General features: G+C 42.5%; 1 protein-coding gene across 1 annotated transcript in view; it reads right to left on the bottom strand.

Moving 5' to 3' along the window:
* The window catches only part of LOC122802148 (inverted formin-2-like), a 634,538-nt gene that overhangs the window by 139,044 nt on the left and 470,925 nt on the right, over positions 1-24,569 (bottom strand). Inside the window, exon 4 of the mRNA XM_044071825.1 lies at positions 14,536-14,641. Within this exon, the coding sequence (XP_043927760.1) occupies positions 14,536-14,641 (106 nt within the window). The remainder of the gene's footprint in view (positions 1-14,535; positions 14,642-24,569) is intronic.

Raw genomic sequence — 24,569 nt, forward strand, 5'->3', positions numbered from 1 at the left:
AGCACTGAATTATATGCACAGTAAGGGGGATAGTGGGTGGGAGCTGCCACCGAGGTAGTATGAAATTTGAAGATCTGCAGTTACAGGCAAGTAGGACTTGCGCAACTATACTATGTTCATAATCCATACTACTTCAGTGGCATATGGGTAGATTCTTAGAAAAGCTGACCCTACCTGGGAGGAGGAGGATCCAGGGTCCCCTAGAGAATGGTCCCCGCAAAGCCTGCTGTGGAACATAAGAATCCACTTTGTAGTGCTTTGTAAAGGTATGAACACAGGATCAGGTTGCTGCAAGAAAGGATAAGGTTCTGACAGAATGTGCCTTAACTTTGCCTGGAACAGATTTACCATGATGAGTGAAAAAATAAAAATATCGAACAACCATTTGCTTAGAGAGGTGCATGTACGGTCATTAGGCTATCCTCGGCAGGATATTCCAAGTATAAAGAATACAGCAGCAGTGATGACATCAGAGCTGTCTGGTCAGGGAGTTGTACAGAGATTTTCCTGAAGGATGATTTTCTGTCCACTGCCAAGATTACAGTCCCTGAATTATTCTTAGTACCTGCTTGTCTAACACTTTCTAGCCATGCTTCTGGGTTGAGCTAAAGTCTGGGGGAAGGAGGAACAGGAGGAAGTGACAGGATGACCAGAGTCCTGGCATAGTTATTCTTTAACAGAAAAATAATTTTTATTGGAAAGGAACCTCTTATTTGACTTGGAAGAATCACTCTCCTGCCATTTCCTCATAGTACCCTGACTCTCACTAGGCTGGGATTTTTGTTTAAAAATGTGTCCAACTTCAAATAGTGGACCAGGGGAATAACCTCAAAATGCAAAACAAGCTTTATTGATACCCCATGCAATAATTTACCTCTATCATCTCACTGCAAGAATCTGGGTACCAGCAGGACCAAACAAATATGAAACTTGGAGCATTCAATCTCATTTCTTAAATGCTCGAAAAATTCTGATCTGGCAACCAAGTACACCCTCTCAATACAACAGAAGCAGCTGCATTTCTAGTAGTAGTATATGCACCTTCCAAGGAAAAGCAGGATTCAAAACCCAAGTTGCACAAGAAAACCTCATTCATATAACACTTGTTCAGCAGGCAAAGATGCAGCAAAATATAAACAGTAAGCACATTGCAAAATAAATTTCTACAGGAAGCCCGGATAAATTTAAAATTCTCAACCCAAAGATGGAGCCTCAAAAGCAGGATCGGTACAGATGCAGCTACTGGCACAGAGGATGGAACCAAGGAGAGAGGTGGCGCCGTACACTGGGCCAACGCGCACATTCCCCAATCCCCAGATTGAGGAAGGACTGGTTCGGCGGGAAGCAAAAAACTTGAGCCAGCATGAGATGCACTGTAGGTGCCAAGGTGATTAATTCCAAGAAAGATGTTGGAGCAGACTGCTTCAGAACCAAGATGGTCGGAGCGTAAGATGGAGTTCGTGGACAAGGTAACCCAAGTCCCGCCGGTGGATGTGTCTTAGAAAGTGAGGAATCCTCCTGGCTAACAGCTGGTCTACAGGATACACCACGTCGTGTTCAGAAAGGCTTTGCTAATTTTTTGAAAGGCCGGATTTCCCCCAGCGGCATTTTATGTAAGCAAGCGGGACCAAAAACTCACTCTGCAAACTCCGACCCGGCGTCTAAGTGTCCGTCGGTTGAAGGAAGCACAGGCTAGACAAGCTGCTACGTCGTGGTCTGCAGGCCTAAGCAAGAAAGGCAGTAAGAGTGGAAATCCTTATGAGGTATTTGTTTCCCACAAGTTAAACAATTATTTACTTTTTCTGACATCGGCTGAGGCAAGAAAGAGTCCCCAATGGGGTACTTAGCTTTTAGAAGTCTTGGTAGTAGAAATCTCTGGATCTGACCGACCCGGCGCTTACTTGAACAGCTTCTGCGGGCACCTGTAGCGGCAAAAAGACTGAGGAAAATGGCGTTGGCTGATGCCTTTATACCCAATTGACAGCAGCTATGGCGTCGGGTGAAGTCGACATCCAGCGAGGCCAGACCCAGACTTTGGAATCCGGCCGACCGAAGGGCTGCCTGAGGCAGGACAACCCATATGTTAGGACTGCAGATGCATCCTTGAAGGACATCCCTGTAATATCTGTCTGACTTGATAGGAGCAGGATGGAGAGAATCAGGAGAAGTACTGGAGTCAGAGTACACATCATCCAATACATCTAACACTGGGGGAATAGCTAAAGGCCTGTGCTGGGGTAACTTAAGGAAGGCCCGAAGCCTTTTCCTGGAGTCGGAGAAATCCTGGCCCTGCCACTGAAAATGCTCTCTCATGGAGTGGAGAATATCCCCGAAGGAAATATCCTCAGGAGGAGAGGCAGAGGGAATAGATTCATCTGCATCAGAATCCTCGTAGGCCGGGAAGGGTTCTTCCTAGGAATCTGAAAGGCCCGACTCACCAGAAGCTTCATCTGAGGAAAGGGCATCAGTCTGCTCAACCCTGGGCCTTTTGTCTGAAGGCGGCTGAGAGCCTCTGTCTGGATGAGCCTGAGAACCCCTGATTAAAGAAATTAGATCTGCAGCTAAAGTCATGATCTGTTTATCCGAAGTGGGACCCTGTGAAAAAGATTTAGGAGGGTGAGACTTAGCCTGGCTGGCAGCCTTCGCACGTGTGTAGGCCTTGATAGACAGACACAGGAGGCCTAGCTGCCCACGTGCTGGAGTAACTTTGTCCACCGGTATGGGGTCAGGTAAATCTTGGGCTTCGGTTTCAGGAGGAAAATCAATAACCGGCACCGGGGTAGCCTCTGGGACGAAGTGTCTTGATGGCAGTGTCATTGGCCTGGAGCGGTTGAATTACCACCTCCAAAGAGACCGATGCACTCGCGGTAGGCTTAGGTGTGGTGTCGGTGGAAGTCGCGGGCCGCAGAGGTCGGTCCCGGTCCTTCCGTTTTTTGGAAACATGTGCTGTCGGAAGTTCCGACTGCATGATATAGGCGTAATTTTCCCCAAAAAAGTCTTCAGCAAATTCTGCCCGGCGCCTAAGTGTGCGCTTATTGAAGCAAGCACAGGCAGCACTGGCCGAGACGTCGTGGTCTGGGCCGAAGCAGGGAGGGCAATAAGAATGGAAGTCCTTATGAGGTATTTGTTTACCACAAGACAAACAATTATTAACTTTTTCAGTTTGAGGTCTGACGCCGGCTGAGGCAAGAAAGGTTCTAGCGGGTGCCCTTAACTTTGATGACTTCGGTATCTGAAAACACAGGAGCTGGCCGACCGGCACTTGCGAACTGCTTCTGCTTCGGGCACCGCACGGCAAGAAAGACTGAAGAAGATGGCGTTGGCTGATGCTTTATACCCCAGCCGCTCTGACGTCGGGGAGGAGGTGTCATCAGCCGACGCCGGACCCGGACTTTGGAATCCGGCCGACCGAAAGGCTGCCTGAGGCAGGACAACCCATATGTCAGGACTGCAGTTGCATTCTTGAAGGACATCTGGTAATATAACCCAACACAGTATCTTAAAAAAACTTCTGAACTGTATGGCAATGTCGATGTGATAAGCATCTTGCAGATCTAGAGTTAACAGAAAAGTAAGGTGAGGAATGTGAGCGGCAACATAACTTGCAATGTCAGCATTTTGAATGCTGGCACTTTCACAAACAGGTTAAAGTAGAAGTTGAGCATTGGTCTCCAGGAAAGCTCAGATCTGGCACCAAAAAAAAAAAAAATAATCTATTCTGGGGGGGTCAAGACCACCATAGAAAGAATTGGACTGATGTCTAGAGGAAATAGGGAAGTCTGGTTTGGAGGATGAGGTGGGATTCCTAAGAAAGAATGTAGGCCTTCCAACTGCTATCTGTACCCCACCTGGAGCACATTTAAAAACCCAGGACAGAAGGGGGAAAAGGGGAAGAATACTGAAATAATCATGAAATAGTGGACTGTCCTTTTTTTCTTGGAAGGATCCCTTCTTTTGTAAGATCCTTCCTTGTAATGGTGATTAGCATTGTATACACCTATATAAATCAAACATGTGGGCCACATTTGGGCTGCACAGCTAGGCTTATAAGGGTCTTAGTGGTTGTTAGCCTAATATGCACCTATGAACACATTAAATTTCTGCTTGTCGGAAGACTACTGAGATGGTTTGTTCAGTTTTCTGAAGAAAAAAAATACACTACGGTTGCACAAGTTCTACTTAAACTGCAACAGTAGTAAAAATTTCACACTACTTCAATGGTATATGGGTTCTCTGTATGCACAAACCCACACTGGCAGCTTTCCAGAGCTCAGAATCCCCTCTTCTGGCCATCTCCCATAATGGGAAGCCTAACCCCGGTCACAGAAATCCAGTTATTCAGGCTGCTAGTGCCAAGTAGGATAAACCAAGATAAGCAAGAATTGCCTGAAACTAACCAATCTGTAGCCACACAACAAAACCAAAGCCAACCAACACAAGGTTGGATAGCACTGAATTATATGCACAGTAAGGGGGATAGTGGGTGGGAGCTGCCACCGAGGTAGTATGAAATTTGAAGATCTGCAGTTACAGGCAAGTAGGACTTGCGCAACTATACTATGTTCATAATCCATACTACTTCAGTGGCATATGGGTAGATTCTTAGAAAAGCTGACCCTACCTGGGAGGAGGAAGGATCCAGGGTCCCCTAGAGAATGGTCCCCGCAAAGCCTGCTGTGGAACATAAGAATCCACTTTGTAGTGCTTTGTAAAGGTATGAACACAGGGATCAGGTTGCTGCAAGAAAGGATAAGGTTCTGACAGAATGTGCCTTAACTTTGCCTGGAACAGATTTACCATGAGTGTAAAAATAAAAATATGGAACAACCAACCAACCATTTGCTTAGAGAGGTTCATGGACGGTCATTAGGCTATCCTCAGCAGGATATCCCAAGTATAAAGAATACAGCAGCAGTGATGACATCAGAGCTGTCTGGTCAGGGAGTTGTGCAGAGATTTTCCTGAAGGATGATTTTCTGTCCACTGCCAAGATTACAGTCCCTGAACTATTCTTAGTACCCATTTGTCTAACACTTTCTAGCCATGCTTCTGGGTTGAGCTAAAGTCTGGGGGAAGGAGGAACAGGAGGAAGTGACAGGATGACCAGAGTCCTGGCATAGTTATTCTTTAACAGAAAAATAATTTTTATTGGAAAGGAACCTCTTATTTGACTTGGAAGAATCACTCTCCTGCCATTTCCTCGTAGTACCCTGACTCTCACTAGGCTGGGATTTTTGTTTAAAATGGTGTCCAACTTCAAATAGTGGACCAGGGGAATAACATCAAAATGCAAAACAAGCTTTCTTGATACCCCATGCAATAATTTACCTCTATCATCTCACTGCAAGAATCTGGGTACCAGCAGGACCAAACAAATATGAAACTTGGAGCATTCAATCTCATTTTTTAAATGCTCGAAAAATTCTGATTTGGCAACCAAGTACACCCTCTCAATACAACAGAAGCAGCTGCATTTCTAGTAGTAGTATATGCACCTTCCAAGGAAAAGCAGGATTCAAAACCCAAGTTGCATAAGAAAACCTCATTCATATAACACTTGTTCAGCAGGCAAAGATGCAGCAAAATATAAACAGTAAGCACATTGCAAAATAAATTTCTACAGGAAGCCCGGATAAATTTAAAATTCTCCGAACCCCCCCCCCCCAAAGATGGAGCCTCAAAAGCAGGATCGGCACAGATGCAGCTACTGGCACAGAGGATGGAACCAAGGAGAGAGGTGGCGCCGTACACTGGGCCAACGCGCACATTCCCCAATCCCCAGATTGAGGAAGGACTGGTTCGGCGGGAAGCGAAAAACTTGAGCCAGCATGAGATGCACTGTAGGTGCCAAGGTGATGAATTCCAAGAAAGATGTTGGAGCAGACTGCTTCAGAACCAAGATGGTCGGAGCGCAAGATGGAGTTCGTGGATAAGGTAACCCAAGTCCCGCCGGTGGATGTGTCTTAGAAAGTGAGGGAATCCTCCTGGCTAACAGCTGGTCTACAGGATGCACCACGTCATGTTCAGAAAGGCTCCTGGTGGATCTAGTGGATTTTCTGGACAGGGAGTCAGGACGTTCAATGTAGGGGCTATACGCTTGGCCCAGAAATTAATCTATGGAGGGGGAGTATCGGGTCCGTGGTGCAAGTTCTGCCAGCACCGAAGTCGCTAGTTTCAAGACCTGAAGTAAAAGGGTCAAATCCAGTGAGGTCGGTACAACACTTGATGTCGAGTACTCGAAGCTAAAATGGTCGGTTCCAAAATGGAAACTAATGATATAGTCTAAGGTGTTCCTTGATCCGAAGTGGCCACAGGTGGCAAAGTCGAAATAGGCCTAGTAAGTCTATGATCTGTGCTGGAGGCAGGATCGGTGGCAAAATGGGCAGCGGTATCTATGGTTTTTCAGATGGTCAGAGCTGAGGAGGCTGATTTATGCTCCTAAGAACTTTGGGACCTTTGACTTCCCAGGCTTGCTCTGATAACCCGATGGTGAAACAGAGTGGGATCTCTTTGTCCTTAGAAGAAGCGGATGCGACCTCAATCGCAGAAATGGCTTCTGATAAGGTAGACTTTAGTAATCCTTTCAGAATGAGTTTATTTTTGCGCTCATTAAGAGTGTGTTGACAAAACTGACAAATGTCACATGGAGGCTGCACCAAAAGGTAGGACATCCCCAAACAGTATACACTGACAAATGTCACATGGAGGTTGCACCGAAAGGTGGGACACTCCCAAACAGTATACACAGTCATCAGGGAACAGTATACACAGTCATTATGAGAATCACTGTTGGGTAACTTGCCCTTACATGAAGTACAATGCTTAAAACCTGAAGTACCCTTCTTATCAGACATCTTGATAGAGAAAAAACACCACAGGCCAACTGTACAATCCAACTATAATCAAAGTCAACTCTGTTCACAAAAGTCACAAATAAAACAATACACTGGTATGATAGAGAAAAGAAAGGAAACATCTGAATAAAAGACAGCAAATAGGTTAAACACAAACTATGGCACTGAAGAAATACCACAAGGGTAAAGGAGGAAAGGCCGTACCAACAATGGTCCTTGACAGTGTACCAACGGTAACTATGGGAAGAAAGGAAAAAATAAGGTCAGACAGAAGAAAAGGCACTAGAAAAAACTAATTGCTTAATAAAATATGAAGATATCCAAAATTTTTCACACAAATATCAAAAACTGTTTCACTTAGCTGAGAGCTCAGCTGAAACGCGGCTATGCAGCAAACGAGATCTGAGGCAACAGGGAGAAGAGCATTCTGGGTAGAGACTTGGCTCGAGAGTTTTTTGGCTGGTGCGAGCTTGGTAAAAAGGCAGACTCCGTTCCGAGGGCTCGGAACCAAACCCATTAGTGATGAATGGAAAGAAGATTAACACAACATCAGATGATTACTTAATTATCAAAATAAGATGAACTGAGAAAATTAACACAAGACTAACTATGGAGAGATGTTACAGCAAGCACAAAGCTATACAGAAGTCTGTAGAATAAATGAACACAAAACACTGGAAAATAATCAGGCATTTGAAAATGCCTGAAGTATTACTTTGAAAGAAGTACTAAAAATGCACAGGATATGCAAATTAAAATGGTCAGAAACCTGAAACCAAGTAGGACAGTTAAGTATGGACACCAAAATATGGAATGCAGCAAAGAAAGCATTTTATTTCAGTTTCATAACCTGGTAAGTGGACTGGTCAACACATCCTTTTCATGAACAACCCAGGTACCATAGAACAACACAGAAATATAGACTAAAAATGCAGAGTTACACTTCGTACAGTAAAAGTAGAGGCAATACGTTTATATATTATTGACAATTATAAATGCAAATTATACAGCATACAATTAAGGTACGCATTCAACCATATTTTATAAATGTAAGAAAGCTGTGAATACAGCATGAGCTGCAAGGGCTAGCTACTGTCACAGAAACAAGTAATGTGTCCTTAAAGCTGCTTCAGTTTAGTTTTAAACTATAGCATCTTTTGCTGTCTCACTTCTGCAAGTAGTCATTTCCAAACAGTTGGGCCTTTTTCTCCTGTAAAGGTTTTAAAACTAGGTCTAAGGAAGATAGTGCCATCGTCTTGGCCATTTCCAAGATTGTAGTTAGGCTGCTTGATTTGCAATTTTGTTAGCAGGAGCAAATAAAATACAGGTTCTCAATGCAGACTTAAGTTGTTATGCCTGTAAAAGTGGGCAGAGAGCCACACTAAAATTATACTATGAAAGAGAAATCCAAACCAAAAGGTAAAAAGATCACGCAAACTACACAAAGACAGAAAAGCTAAAGTCTTCACTTTAAACCTCCTGTAATGGATGCCAATGGGATATTTGCAAACGGGCTCTTTAGGGCATCCCAGTGTTCAAGGTGCACAGTTTCTGCATGCCCATGACATTTCACTTTCACTTTTTTAAAATCAAACCCAACTAGCTATATGCATATATCCCATGGCTCACCACTACATGAAGACTTTCTTTCTTGGTCTTTTTTTTTTTTTTTATTGGTCATTCTTGGAGTTTAAAAAGCTGACAAAATCTTGACATGTAAAAGCTTAGTTTTGAATGTTCAGAGGGAAGTCCAGTAAGAAGCTTAAGCCATTTATCTGGCTGTATTTTCTACTCTAGTACAGGATATACTGGTGTAGTGCGTTTCAAATGTTAGCCTAGCAATCAAACATTTATGAGAAACTAAAAAAATAGTATTTATAAGACCTAATAAGACTGTAGTATACTGGAATTAACTGGAAACAACTGAAATAAATGTCTGTTAATTACCTAAACGTGTGCTGAACAGGTGACGATTTCTCCTTTACGGACCAAATCTTCTGTACTTTTCAGAATGAATTCTGCACTCTGCAGTTTGGTTAAGAATGCTTTATGTACAGTGAAGATCAACAATATCCGAACATAATATTCTGGAATGCTGGATAACAGTAACAGTGTTGATAAATATATCCAAAGATTCTGCATGTATATTCTGATTCTCCTGAATATTATCAACTGAAACATTCTTCTGAATAATGCTAGATATTTGACCTGACTTGAGTAACTCCGGCTTGAGTGTCTGACCTTTTGCATATCAGTCCAAAAACTAACTCAACTGACTGAAGTATTTCTCAATACCAAAATCATGTAACATCTATACGCCTCTTTAGCCTTGGTTTAAGGCTGGTCTTGCATGCATCTAAAACTGCCTGTCTATTCTTTATCTAGCATTCCATTGCAAGTACATATATCTTTACCTTGAGAAAGGAAAGTTCTGTAGCCTTCCCTGAGAACTATTTCTGCACATCTCATTCTTAGCCAGCAAGACTATCTTTTCCTTTCTACTCAACTGTCTTTCCCTGAAACTGAATGCAAATATGAAAACACAAATCTGACTATTTTCAGGCCTCTTATTCTACCTTAATGTACTATAGGGAACTCGCCAAGAATAAAGCGAACCCCCTAGTCTAAAATCTCCCCCAGAGATCCCTGATGAAAGTTTATGGGGACCTTTTGTAGTTACCTCATATCTGTATTAACTACTGTAATCTGCTTTAAATATACAGGGGCTTTATGCCACATCACTCAACCTGCAGTAATGTCCTGATAGTTTTTCTTTTCAGCTTTTCACGGTTAGGAGTCGCCACAGTGGAACTCCGGTCCACTAATGATTGGCAGTTGGTTTTTTATGGTGCCGAGCTGCCAGTCCAACGCCCAACCTTCAGCGAAGGCACGCCCATTCATGCATGTCTTTCGGAGGCCACTCGACCGCAGGGAGGACATGCAGACTCCACACAGAAGGCACTCCAGCCGAGAATCGAACAAGAGAACCTCTTGCTGTGAGGCAATACCGCTACCGCTGTACCACCACGGCTTAGTGTCCCGATAGATAGTGATGTTCTTTATTATCTCAAATGTACTATTAATCAATACCTCCAGCAACTTGGCTAATTTATCTAATTTCCTAATAGCGTTAACAGCTCCATATGCAGGAAATATACCCACACCAACACCCCATTACGTAGATCCATAGTCTTTAGAAGATTTAAGATGATGAAGTTCTGATGTGTGTGATGCATCTAAAATCTGCATATTATTCTGAAAATCAGCATCTTTTAATTTTGTAGTTTCTAAAACTAATTAGGCCAGGTAATTCTTTTAACCCTGCTGCTCCAGAAACAGCATGAAGAAAATGCCACACATCCTCAACCTGTCTCTGAGTCTTCAGTAAAGTTACAGTACAAACTGTAAATCCTGCCTATTTTTCCCCATCACTGTATGCTGTAATGGTAAAATTACATAGTCTATTGCCTATGTTTTCTACCTTACAAACTGGTGCCTTACTGTGCCACTATTTTTCTCTCTCATAGCAAATGAAACTGTTGTCCATAGATTTTAATCCTTAAACATTGCACTGTTGCATCCATTTTCTTTATTATACATCCTATCAAGCATGATGGCTATTTTCTGAGAACTAACTGAAATTGGCACTAGAGGGATACCTTTTTAACTGGTCTTGAAGCATAACTACCATATACTGTATTACCTTGCATCTGTAAAATAGCTAAACAAATCTAGCTGAAAATTATTTACCATCTTAATTTCTGTGTGCTGTAATAGGTCTTCCTTCTAAATGTCTTAAATATCCTATAAATATTTATGAGCTGTAACAGTTTACTAAAACCTATGCTTTCTGTATTTCAGATTTGTACCTTTGCATACTCTTGTTAGTGTCCTTTTAACTTGCCATCTAATGTGCAACATTTAAAGTGCATTGTAAATTGTAAATTAACAAATTAAGCCTGGCCTGTTTTGCCTTAAGTACATTAAATAACTTAGTACCTATTCTTTAGACAACTTATTTTAATGTCTGTTTCAAATAATTCTGTCACTTTACCCTTAAAGTAATAACTGAATCATGTGAAGTGTGATGTTAACTGCATGCTTAACAGAGCATGTACGTTACACTCAAAATCTGACCAAAACGTGCTATAGTGAACTCATAACAGGATGAATGCCATTCTGAACAGACTCAAATCTACATTAAAGTGATACATATTTATACTGAACAATTAAAATAGCTGTATATATTCTGGAAACAAATCCACGACTAAAGAAATCTTTTGCCAGTGTTACCTGAACACAGATAAAAGCATAACTGAAAACTAGTAAATATATTCTGGAAACTTAAGTATTTGCATCCATTTCTGTCTGTATTGTCTGAAAACAGATAAAACAAACTGAAAACTAGTACTACAACTGTCTGAAAACACGAGAGCATTTACATACTTATTTTAACTCTAATTTACACAAAATGCAGATGTGTTGTACACAGTTTTTCTGTAGATAGTGGACTTGTGCACCACAGCTCTTGCCAAGTTTATTCCTTACTCTGCATTGTCCCCAGTCAATGCTGAGGTACTGCAGACTGTTTAAATGTCCAAGTACCCTTTTTTGTGTCATTTTCTTGCTTAGGCCTTCCAAACCTCCCCTTTTTCATCTCTTATGCTAGGCTGGGTGACTGATACTTTGAGACTATTTAAAATCAACCTGGAAATTATTTCTGCAAAGCACCAAAAGAAAAGAAAAAAAGTATCAGGACCTTAAAATATTTACAGTTTTAACAATTATAAACCGATAGCATTGCTTGTCACCCTATTTGCATTTTTCTGCAGGAAACGTATGTCGCTAATAAATTCTTGTACGTTTGTAAGCAAAACAATGCATTACAGTGAATTAAACTAATGTTTCAAATAAATCATAGAAAGTTTCTAGGCTATTGGCCCTGAGGCCCTTACAAGGCTAGCCAAGAATTTAGCCCATATTCCAACACGTCAGCACCCTATGCCACTGTCCAGCAGGGACACAGTGGAATCCCAGGGGTGTATTTTCTGTTCCCCATCCAGTTATCCAGGTTCCACTTAAAAAAAGGTTTAATGAGGTATTCTGCTTTACATGGAGAGTCTATTCCACAAAAGGGAAGTCTCTGGGACACAAATCTGTCCTGCCAACAAGTCCTACTTATGTCACAGGTTGAAGTCATGCATGCTGGTTACTAGAGTGGAGCTTGACTTATGGATATGCAGCAGTCCCATCAGGGTGGGGTCCGAGACAGCTTTGTATGTCAGACAGAGGTCTCCTCTGAGGAATCTGTATGAGACTGAGTACAGGGACAGGGATTTTAGCCTATTTGTACAGGGTAGATGTTTGAGGCCCTGAATTCTCCGGGTGGAGGAACCTCTGTGGTCTTTCCAGCTGTTGCATGTGCTTTGTGAGGTACATGGCAAAAGGGGCACTTTATTCAATAATGGGTCTTATATGGGAAGAATACAGAGATGTTAGGACCACGTTATCCCTGGATGAGATACCCTTACTAATGAGGTGGGCCATGTAGAAAGCTTTCCGTACAATGGAGGCAATATGGTGGTAAAAAGTCAGATTGCTATCAAGTTGGGTGCCCAAGTTCCTCACGACTGACTGCGTGCTTAGTACCTTATCAATGTGATTAATTTGTGGGGATGTCATTCTCCCCAAAAAAGATGACTTGGCTTTCAGTTTGAGGCCATGTTTCTGGCACCAGTCATTTGTTTGTGTGAGACCCTCTTGGAGGATGTCCACGTCACTAGGGGAACTGATGACAGCACCCAGCTTGCAGTCATCTGCAAACTTTGTCAGCCATAGCCCACTAGATTTGGCCTGCACCTCCAAGTATATCTTGGAGGCCCCAAGACCGATCCCTGGGGTACACCGCTTGTAATGGGTCTACTACTTGAGGTGGCTTCCCCTATTTTGACTAGGTGGGTTCTATCAGTGAGCCAGTTTGCTACCCATTTGGTAACGTATGGATTGATGCCTAGTTGAGAGAGTATCTATTATACCTGAGTGGAGAGTAGTATCAAAGGCTTTGGCCAGGTCAAGGCAGGTGGTGTGCACAGTCTTCCCCTCGTCTATGGCCTTGGTAACTGTCTCAAAGTTATCAACCAAATTTAACAGTCATGAACACCCCTTGACAAAACCAAACTATGTGGGATCAAGTGTCTGGAGGTTGCCAATATCCTTGTTAATGAGGTCCATGATAATCCGCTCCATGGCCTTGCAGATCAGGCTAGTTAGACTGATGGGTCTATAATTTCCTGGATCGGTGGACCTTCCAACTTTGTGCAAAGGTACGACAGTAGCTGTCCTCCACTCAGCTGGGATAAAGCAGGTACTCAGGTTTTGGTTGAACAGGGTGCCTGATGGTGCTGCAGGTTCCTGCCCGAGTTCATGTAGGATGCAGTCTGGGATGTTATAGGATCCCATGGAGGCTGTATTTTTGCCTTTCAGAGGGCAGTGATGACTTGCTCCCTAGAAATTAGGGGAGTAAACACTAAAGTAGTAACCGAACACTATTAATATTGCAAAATTGTTTGCATTTCTGCACCTCTATAAAATTATTCTTAACTGCTGAACTTTCTATGTTTACTCTGACCCTTAGGTCCTAACATACTGTTGTGTGTAAATCTCCACCTGTCTTAACATTGCTGTTCCCTTAGCCGATGTCATTTAATTTTTTTCAGTACTACTGAATGCTGCAAGTATTTATCAAGTAACTACATAAAATGCCACCCGGAATATTAAACTGATCCTTGCCATACTGTTTTATTGCATACAGTGCTGTCTAATTCAGCTGGCTTGTAATCAGATAACCCAGTTACGTGTGCTTGGGAAACTGCAATTTATGCATGAAATGTATACAACCTTGAACTACTTACCTATACATATCAATTAATAGAGCTGAACTGATCCAATTCTGGAAGTTTACTTGTCTGTCCTTTATACAAGTAAAATATAAGAGTTCAACCTGTAGCTTTAACGCACATTTATCATGCAATTTTCTTGCATGGGATCTGGAACTTTTGACTGAAAGACTAATTTCTGGTACACCCTACACAACATAAATGCGTACCGTTACCTTTTTTCCACTGATCACTCCCAATAAGTCTTTATGAGCACTTTGGCTATGTCAGCTGAACTGGAATATATTTTATCTTTAACCCATAAATCTGCATGTTTCTGTCATAACCAATTATTCAAAGTCTATGCATGCACAATATACTGCATGCAACTTAAGTGTCATCTGTGTACACTACCGTACATTCTGTAGCATTATTTTTTTAAAAACATTCAACTCTGATGAAATGTCCACACCTAGTATTATTTCTAAATTGTCAAGCAAGACCGCTGCTGCGAGTATTCCTGCACATCTAATAGATTTTCATAGGAATTGCAATGTAGATTGAGATTTGAGTGTTATAACACAAGGGCTAAAATAGTTTAATCTTCCCACACTCCTCATTACATGTCCCAATGTTAGAGTTAAGTTACAATACTAACATTTGGCACTAGACTACTCTTCAGCTGGAAACCATTGATTATCCTCACTCAACTAGTGCATGTGCGTAAAATTGCTATGGCAAGTATAACTATACCAGACAGATGCTGGCAAAGATAAATGGTCCAGCTGTAGAGCCTTGTTCCTTACCTCCTCGTCTCTCTCAGGCAGTAGTTTGCATAGCTCAGCCAGCTTTTCTGCTCCATATGATGCTACATCACCTTTTCGGATATCATCAACAATCACATGCACTGGCCTGGAATGGAGGGTAGACAAGCAATTAGACATTATACTAAAGCAGCCACAAAAGCAAATTTATGACTGCGGGCAACAAACTGGCTGCACTTTTTTTCATAAGTTCAAGAATAAAAAATATACATGACCTGAGACATATATACATTGACGTCCATAGTATCAAATAGCACTTTCATAGTTTGATGATGTAGACATAATGCATCTAGTTTTACAAGCTGTAGACAGTAAAACAGCATTTACTTTTTTTTTTTTTTTACAAGGGAGCACAAGCCCCCTACAGCTCCCACACCACTGCTATTTTATATATACCAAAAGTGGACACAACAGTAGGAAAAGGAGAAACTCCTGTATCTCTATTTTTAGTCTCGCACAAATGCACTGCAACCTTTCAAATGCCTTGCTAGTTAACTAAAGTTGTTGCATTTTGCAGTCGACTAACTGGGCAAACCAAGCATACTGAATAGCTCATTGTGAATATACTGAAGCTTCTGCAGACACCAAAGTTGCCTTCTAACCTGGCAATTTCAATTTCATGTCCTGTCACCATCAGTGGTCTTGCTTGTGCATCACTTCTGTCCTTTGGGAAGCACATATTGCTGTGAAAAACAAATGTCTCCTGTACATGACATAACACGGGGAAAAAAATCATGAGAAATTCTAATCGGTGGAATTAAGAATTTGCAATTAAAACCGCAACTTGAAGAAAAGTGATCAAATAAAACACTGGCAGTTTAACTGTAGAGTGCCATCTTGGCAAGGTTAGATTCTTTACTAAATGCCAAATCATAGATGTGATGTAACTAATTAGCAGATAAAGCTATGGAATGTATGCAGATATGTGAACACAAGAACCTCATGTGTTCTACTATGGAAAATGCATGTAATTTGAGTGACACCTACACAATGTGCACCACCGATTTTAAATCTTTGTTGTACGGATGCATTTCACTGGAAATGTAAATAACATCTTACAATCTGCTCTGACCTTAGTATATCAAGCAAAGCACAGCAAGTCCTTATTAAAACAGCCTAGTGTCAAACAAGTACAGTGGATAAAAAAAGTGTACACACCCCTGTTAAAATGCAAGGTTTGTGTGATATAAAAAGACCACAATAAATCATAACTTTTCACACCTTTAATGTGACCTATAACTTGTTAAAATTCAACTGAAAAACAAATCTGTTAGGTGAAAAAATATGAAAAATAAAAAACTTATAATAAGCTGGTTGTATAAGTGTGCACACCCTTAAACCAACAAGTTGAAGCACCTTTTAATTACAGCAGTCTCCTTAGGTAGGAGTCACATCTGGATGTGCATGGCACATCTGGACTTGGCACCATCTCCCCACTCTTCCTTATAGATTCATAGGTTGGTACTAGGCTATCAGCCCTAGGGCCGATACAAGCCTAGCCATAACAATTCCCTGGCTATTTCTTCCCACACTATTTACTTCCCTGGACCCCTGTCTAGCAGGGCAACTGACATGATCCCCGGGGTGAATTTCCTTTCTCCTATCCAATCAAGGTTCCTTTTGAAGAGGGCCAAAGAGGCACTCTGCTTGACATGTATGGGCAATCTATTCCAGAGTCTGGGGAGTCTCTGGGTCAGGAACCTATCCCTCCAGCATGTTTTGTTTATTGTGATGACAAGGTTTAGATACCTGGAGCGTGTGGCTCTGAGGGATTGGGATTTCTTTAAGTGTAGCATGTCCAACAGCTCTGGGTTTGACATGGCCTTGTATGTTAAGCAAAGATCGCCTCTGAGTAGACGATATGTGACAGAGTATAGCTGGAGTTTTTTTAAGGCGGTCAGCATAGGGCATCTGCTTTAGGCCTGTGATTCTTTTAGTGAGGTATTTCTGTGGCCTTTCCAGTTGTTGCAGATGACTTGAGAGGTACATACCAAACGGGGCATTGTATTCTATAATGGGTCTAATGAGGGATGAGTACAGTGGGACAATGACCTTTTTTCTGGATGAAAAGCCCTTAGTGATGAGGTGTGCCACATAGGATTTCCTGACTGTTGTGGCGATGTGGTTATCGAAGGTGAGACCACTGTCCACCTGTGTCCCTAAGTCTCTTATCAAACTTTCGGAGTTTAGTGTACTGCCACCTATATGGTAATTCACGGATACATGTTTTTTCCCCAAAGGGGATAACTATACATTTCTTGGCATTGAGCTTGAGCCCATGGCTCTGGCACCAAGCATCTGTTTCTGTAAGGCCCTTTTGTAGAGTATCCACATCATTTGGGGATTCAATAATGGCTCCCAGTTTGCAGTCATCTGCAAACTTTGTTAACCAGAGTCCCCTAGTGTTGGCTTGTACTTCAGAGAAGTACATGCCAAACAAGAGCGGTGCCAGGACTGAACCCCGAGGTACTCCACTTGTCACTTGTCTGGAGCTGGATTTGGAGTCTGCTACTTTTACAGTGTGGGTTCTATCAGTAAGCCAGTTAGCAACCCATTGGGTGAAGTAGGGATTAATGCCCAGCTTAGTAAGTTTATCTACGATTCCAGAGTGGGGGATGGTGTCAAAGGCCTTGGCAAGGTCTAGATAGGCTGTGTGGACCACCTTACCCTTGTCCATGGCTCTGGAGACTGATTTGAAGAAGTCAATCAAGTTCAGGAGACAAGATTGGCCCTTCACGAACCCAAACTGGGTGGGGTCCAGTGTTTGAAGGTTGCCAATGTCTGTTTATAAGTTCCATGATAATACGCTCCATGGCCTTGCAGATAAGCCTTGTCAGACTGATGGGACGGTAGTTTCTGGGATCCAAGGTGGATCCCCCCTTGTGGAGTGGGATAACTGTAGCTGTGCGCCACTCAGTGGGCACGAAACCTGAGGTGAGGCTATGATTAAACATGACACTTAGGTGAGGTGCCAGTCCATATTGTGGTTCATGTAGTACACAGCACGGGATGTCATCTGGTCCCATGGATGCTGTATTCCTAGCTTTGGAGAGTGCGTTTTTTTACCTGTATGGCCATTATTACCGGAATTTGGCAATCTCCAGATATTGAGATGGGCCATTTAGGGGGTGAGAGGGGGGTGAAGTTGGCACTGAATCGATCTGCCAGGATATTGGCAATATCCTTGGGATCAGTATATTTAATGCCATTCTGTTTTAGCTCGGAGCAGATCTGAGCATTGCCATTTAGATTCTTGACAGTTATAGAATGCCTTGTTGTGGTCTTTGGAATCTTTGCAAATTTTATTTTCGTAACTAGCTTTGGAGGATTTTATGAGGGATCTCAGTTTCTTACTGAGGCTGGTAAGGAAGTTTTTTGCATCCTGGGATTTTCCTCATTTCTGCAACGGTTTCTTCCTTTTGTTGTAAAGTTTGTTTATGGCAGGGGACCACCAGATTGGCTTTTTTTTTTGGATGAGAGCATCTTGGTTCTATTTGGAATGGCACGATTTATGCATGAGTGTGAGTGGATGTGCTCGTACAGTGCCTTAGTGTAGGATTCAGCAGTTGAACTTTCAGCTCCCGTCTGCATGGGTGTCATGAAGTTTGTCACTTCAGACTTGAGTAGCATGAAGTTGGTTTTGGAGAAGTTTTTTATGGAGGTTTCCTTACTGGGGGGGGGGTGGGATGTGGATGTTAACGGTGATTAGCTTATGGTCAGACGTGACTAACGAGGGGGTGACCATAGGTGTGGAGCATCGATTTCCCATGTTGGCAATGACCAAGTCTAGGATATTGGAGCCCCTGGTGGGACCATGGATTAGTTGGATCCAGGGCGTTGGAATTTATGAATTCCAAAAACCGTTGGGCAAAGGTGTTGGTACACAAGTAGCTTTCCCAGTTAATGGCAGGGTAGTTAAAATCACCCAGTATTAGGGTGTTTGGTTCTATCTTAATATTTTCCAGTATGTGTAGAAAGGTGTAGTGAGAATCTTGGGGTATGGTGGGGGATCTGTAGCAAGCTACAATTTGGATTGCAGTCTTACCTAGTGTTAGTTGCACCTGGAGAATTTCAGACGCATTGTGTTGGGCAACTAGCCTGGTGGTGTGAATATCCTTGGTGAATACTGACACTCCTCCATCTTTAGTGTTTCAGTCCTGCTTTGGTGGCCGAAAAGTGTGGTAAGAGTTGTAGCCTGGTACTGCAGGGGTGCTCTCTGGAGCCTTGAACCAGGTCTCAGTTACTGCACAGATATCGATGTTCTCCATTTTTAGGAGTGCCTCGAGAGACTGCATTTTGAGGTTTAGACTTCTAGCATGGCGTAGCATTACCTTCAGATTTTGCATGCTTGTACCCGTTACGGTGGTGGTTTTGTCCTTTGAACTTTGCCTAAAAAAGGCACTACAGGGGTGGCAAGAGCGTTAGCCAGTAACCTGAATCCCAGAGGCGACAGGTGCAGACCATCTCTGGCAAAGCATCGTGGTCTGTCAATCATGTCATCCCAGGAAGACAGATACTGGATCCCCTTTGAACAACACCAGAAGCTTAGCCAATTGTTTAAGTCAATCATTTTGTCCTTATATTGTGGTATCATTCTGGGCGAAGGCAGGATGCTACTCAGGGCTAGGATCATACCTGCCTGGGCCACATGATCAGAGAGCTCTTCCATGTCTCTTTTCATGTAGTCCAGGGAGGTACGTCTCAAGTCATTCACTCCGACATGGACAATGACAGTCATATTTGTACTTGTGGAGTGACTTGAGTGCATGCGTTATGTGGTGGATCCTGGCACCTGACAGGCAGCTGACTAATTTTCTCCTTGTTCAACCTGGTGAGAGGGACATCAGTGTGCCGGACTATAGAGTCACCTATGGCCAAAATATTAGGTACATTGTCTTGCCTTAGGGGCTGTTGCTGGGTGGCACACAGGTGTTGTGAACTATGTGACACTTTGGTTGTGATTGGTGTTTGTTTGCGTTTCAGCTTCAGAAGTCCTTGTTGCTTGGGCAGGTTACAGTTAAGGGCCTCTGCATATGTGGATTTAGTGTTGTTGTATGTGGGTGTTGGTGGTGTGGGTTTAGAAGGGCTATGTGTTGCTTGAGGTGTAGTGTGGGTGTTAACCTTCTCCTCTTGACTGTCTAGCACAATCTTGGGTGGAGAGAGCTTTGCTTCCATTTTGGCTATGTAAGTGCATCTCTCACAGGTTGTAGTGTTGCAAAAGTGCTCCAAATTTGTCAGATTGCGAGGGCATCCCTTGTGCACAGCCCTCTTCAGGTCACCCCAGATCATCTACTGGATTTAGATATGGGCTCTGGCAGGGCCATTCCAAAACGTTAATTTTCTTCTGGCGAAGTCATTCTTTTGTTGATTTGGATGTATGCTTAGGGTCATTGTCATGCTGAAAGGTGAAATTCCTCATCATCTTCATCTTCATCTTTCTAGGAGACGCCTGAAGGTTTTAGGCCATAAGTGACTGGTATTTGGAACTGTTCATAATTCCCTCCACCTTGACTAAAGCCCCACTGTCAGCTGAAAAGCAACGCCAAAAGTATGATACTGCCAAGATGCTTCACCATGGGGATGGTGTTTTTCTGGTGATACGAACTGTATTTGTGCCAAATGTACCTATTGGAATTCTAGCCAAAAAGTTCAACCTTGGTCTCATCAGACCACAACACATTTTTCCCACATGCTTTTGGGAGACATGTATTGTTCTGCAAATTTTAGCCGGACCTGGATGTTTTTCTGTGCAAGACAAAGGCTTCTGTCTTGCAACCCTACCCCACAGGCCACACATATGGAGAATACAGGAGATTGCTGTCACATGCAGTTCACAACCAGTACTTGCCAGAAATTCCTACAGCTCCTTCAGTGTTGCTATAGGTCTCTTGACAGCCTCCCTGACCAGTTTTTGTCTCGTCTTTTCATCAGTTTTGGAGGCACGGCCAGTTCTTTGCAACATAACTATTATCACATATTTTCTCTACTTTTTGTGACTCTTCACTATGTTCCATGGTATATCCAATGCTGTGGAAATTTTTTTGTACCCTTCTCCGGACTGATACCTTTCCACAATGAGATCCCTTTGAGGTTTTGTAAGCTCTCTGCGAACCATGGCTTTTGCTGTAGCAGGCAACTGAGTAAATGTCAGGAAAATCCTACTAGGACAGCTGAACTTTATTTGGGGTTAATCAGAGTCTCTAATTGATGGCAGGTGTGTACCCAAGAAGACTGAAAGCTGTAATTAAAGCAAAATGTGCTTTAACCAAGTGTTAGTTTAAGGGTGTGCACACTTTTGCAACCAGCTTATTGTATTTTTTTTTTTATATTTTTTCCCCAACAGATTTGTTTTTCAATTGAATTGTACAAGTTATAGGTCACATTAATGGTGGGAAAAGTTTAGAAATGATTTATTGTGGTCTCAGTTTTTGATATCACAAAAAAATGGCATTTTAACAGGGGTGTGTACACTTTATATCCACTGTACATTGCTAGATCTTTATCACACACCACACTTGCCCAAGCGCTATTCAGAGTCACAGATCTGCCTACCCTTGCTATTAGCCTGCAGACTCCTGCAACACCAGGGACATTACTGCTGACCAAACAAGCTTGAGGCACATGTCTAACATCAGCATTAGTGCTACTGCTTTGCTTATGGTGAGAAAAAAGGGGCACATTGCTATGGCAAGACCTGCCCTTAGTAGCCAGGTAGTAGCAAATAAATGAATCATCACCAATCATTCTTGACTTACAGTAATTACTGCTGAATTAGACACTGCCTAACTTCACAGCACCTCCCTATATACTTTATCAGTAAGTCTTTAGGTTCTATTACAGTTGCCTCTACTTTGCAGACATACAAGCAAGTGTAGTTGACTAAGTTTGCTGATAACTGCAAAATGCGCACCTATCAACATGTTCACCCATCCAAAACTATTCTAGCAAGTGACAGAATATGCATATATATATTGCATCAAAAATGATCTTGAACTTAATTTTAAAAAAAATGGAGCACAGCAGCATTTGGCAGAAAGTACAGCTGTGCATGCAAACTTACTGTAACAGTATGTGTGACAATGATTACTGCTGCAATAGCCAAAGCTAGATGGGTTATATCCTGCTAAGGATTTAACAGCTGGACAGCCTCCAAAGCTTCAAGACACTTTCCATATACTCACTATTAGACAACTCAAGCTGAGATGACTAAAAGACAGGATTGGGCATAAAGCCCTTCAGATATTTCATGCCAACAGAGGGAGGCTAAGCCTCGAGAGGATATTGCTGTGGGGGGGGGGGGGGGGGCATTTCCACACCATGATGTAGAAAACACACCAAAAAGCAATGGGGTGGAGGGGAAGAAGCAACTACTGCAGCTGTGATCATTTGAACATCTACTGTTATGGTATGTTTAACAATACAACTGTATTATGTTCATCAAATTGATCACAACTGTAGTAGCCCAAGATATATGGGTAAATTACCATAGCTTGGAACATCTTGGAGGTGGTAATGTGAATGGTCCTAGCAAAGCCTAACCTAGACCTGGAAAAGGTATCTAGCTTGTAGTGCTTTGTACAGGAGGACCAAGTTGCTGCTTCGAGATCTAAGTCCAACACTTCCAAAAAAAACCTAGATGATGCAAAGGCCCTGATAGGGTGAGTTGACCCTACCTGGAATAGTTCTGCTGTAGTTGTAACAAAAGGTAATAGCCAGAGACAATCATTCAGAGACATTCTGCTCTGGCACATTCCATCTTTCCTTCATAAGTACCGAACTGATCAGAAGTTCTGAAAAGTGTTTTTCTCTGTCAAAAGGTATGAAGTATCCTTTCTCCCTCGTGTTTGGTTTCAGGGAAGAAAACAGGGGGTCTAGATAGTTTGGCTTAAAGTACACTCAGATACCACTTCAGGCATAAAAGGGGGATATCTCAAAGACACCAGGTCTCTAGAAAATGAGAAGGATGATGCACCACAACAGCTTGCAACTCAGATGCTCTTTTTGAAGAGGTCACAGCAATCGGTAAAACAGTTCTTGGTTAAGAAACTCAGGTCAGTCACATGCGCTGGTTCAAACAGCAGAAGTGTTGGCACCTCTAACACAACATTAAGATCCCAAGGAAGAGCCACCAGCTTTCTTGGAGGTCTTCTATGTAATACCCCTTTCAAAAAACACTGACATAAAAATGCACTGAAAGACTGGATCCATGAGCAGACATACTGAAAAACCAGACAGGTCATAGGAAAGTTTTGTTAGTCTTTTGGCTTTTTCCCCGGTAAGTGGTCACCACAGCGGAACTCCGGTCCGCTAATGACTGGCAGTAGATATTTTTACGAAATGCCGAGGTGCCAGCTCAACCCGCAACCTTCAACGAAGGCACGCCCATTGTCACAAATACTGCAGAAACAAAAGTTATGTGCTTGACCATAATGGTAGACACCTTCATCCCAGTCCGTCCAATATGACATATGGTTCTTCATGTTCCTGCTCAGATCCAGTCAGTCTGATTTAGAACTCCAGCCTCGCACCCTACGAAGCATTTCAATTCCAAAATGCCCTGCTCCTTTCCAACTGACAGTCTGGTTCCTGAATCCCAGTGCACTTGTACTTTTCATCCAAGAAAAGGACCATCACATTTTACAGATTGGCAAGAGCAGCAGGTTGCTATATCAGATGGACTGGGATAAAATGACCCATCATTATGGTTAGTACAAAACTTTTATATCTTATTCAGTCTGCCAAATCCAACATAGAGGTCAAAATCCCCAGCTTAGATGGCCTCAAGACAGGAGCTCCCTTCAGGATGGAAGCCCCAAAGGAAGTTCTGGCTCTGGAAACGCAGTCTAGCTTGTAATGCTTAATAAATGCAGGAGGTGAAAACCATGTTGCTGCTTGTCATGTTGTTGCATGCTTATCAATTCTTGCACCCTTAGCAGACCGCAGGATTGGAGTCAACCAAGCATTTACCAGCACTAGCGTCAACTAAAGCTATAGCTGCTGGGTCAGGTTTGGGAACAGTGCATAAAAACTTAGGATGTATAAAGTTCCTTAGTTTTATCCTTGCTTTTTGGAGTAGCTGACTACAAGGAAAATTATAGGCAGTAACACATCCTCTAAATCAGACAGAAAAGGAGGAATGGGCATAGGTTCTAGAAATTCCTGCTGTAACAACTCATGGTATTTTGAGGGACAGACATCCAAGTGTTCTACCACTGAAACATTGGTACATTCTAGTAGCAGTCTAACCTCACAGCTTACCTCTCAGTTTAACTGTCCAAATTTTTGGTTCTTATTTTTGGCTGTTCCTCAAAAATTTGTGGTTTTCTGAAGTCACTAAACATACATTTGAGCTTCAGATAAAGTAAGTTAAAATAAACTCTAGAAGCTTTCTACGTTTATAAGAACAATACTTAAAATATGTCCCTATTTTTGGGCCTTTGTCCACCCATTTTGTTGATCTCTGTCCATATTTCTAGCACTAAGAGGTTGAGAGGTATGCCCCACAGGAGAACAATAAAGTTCTCTTCAGACTCTGAATCAGAAATTTGAGGAGAAAATCCTGCATCTGTCCCATCATCCTCCTGTTCAGATTCAAAAGGTGTCCATCCACTCGTCCAGGTTCCTTTTAAACAGTATCATAGAGGTAACTCTGCTTCACATGAATAGATAGCCTATTTGAAAGATGCAACAGTCACTGGAAGATAAATCTGTCCCCTCCAGCATGCCCTATTTAAGTTACAGGCCATATTTAGGTCCCTGGAATGGGTGCCCCTAGTCCTGTTTGATTTACGGATATGCAGCAAGTTCATTAAGCTTGGGTCTGAGATTGCTCTGTAAGCCAGGCATAAGTCTCCCCAAATCATCTATATGATACAGAGTTAAAGTGACGGGGACTTAAGTCTGTGTGTATGGCACGTGCTGCAGTCCCTTGATCATCTTTATTAGAAACCTCTGAGGTCTCTCCAATTGCTGCAGGTACTTTGTACGGTGCATGCTGAATGGTGCATTACACTCAA

The sequence above is a fragment of the Protopterus annectens genome, chromosome 5.part0 (assembly GCF_019279795.1).
Source record: "Protopterus annectens isolate FY-2018-M chromosome 5.part0, PAN1.0, whole genome shotgun sequence".
Lineage (NCBI taxonomy): Eukaryota > Metazoa > Chordata > Ceratodontiformes > Protopteridae > Protopterus > Protopterus annectens.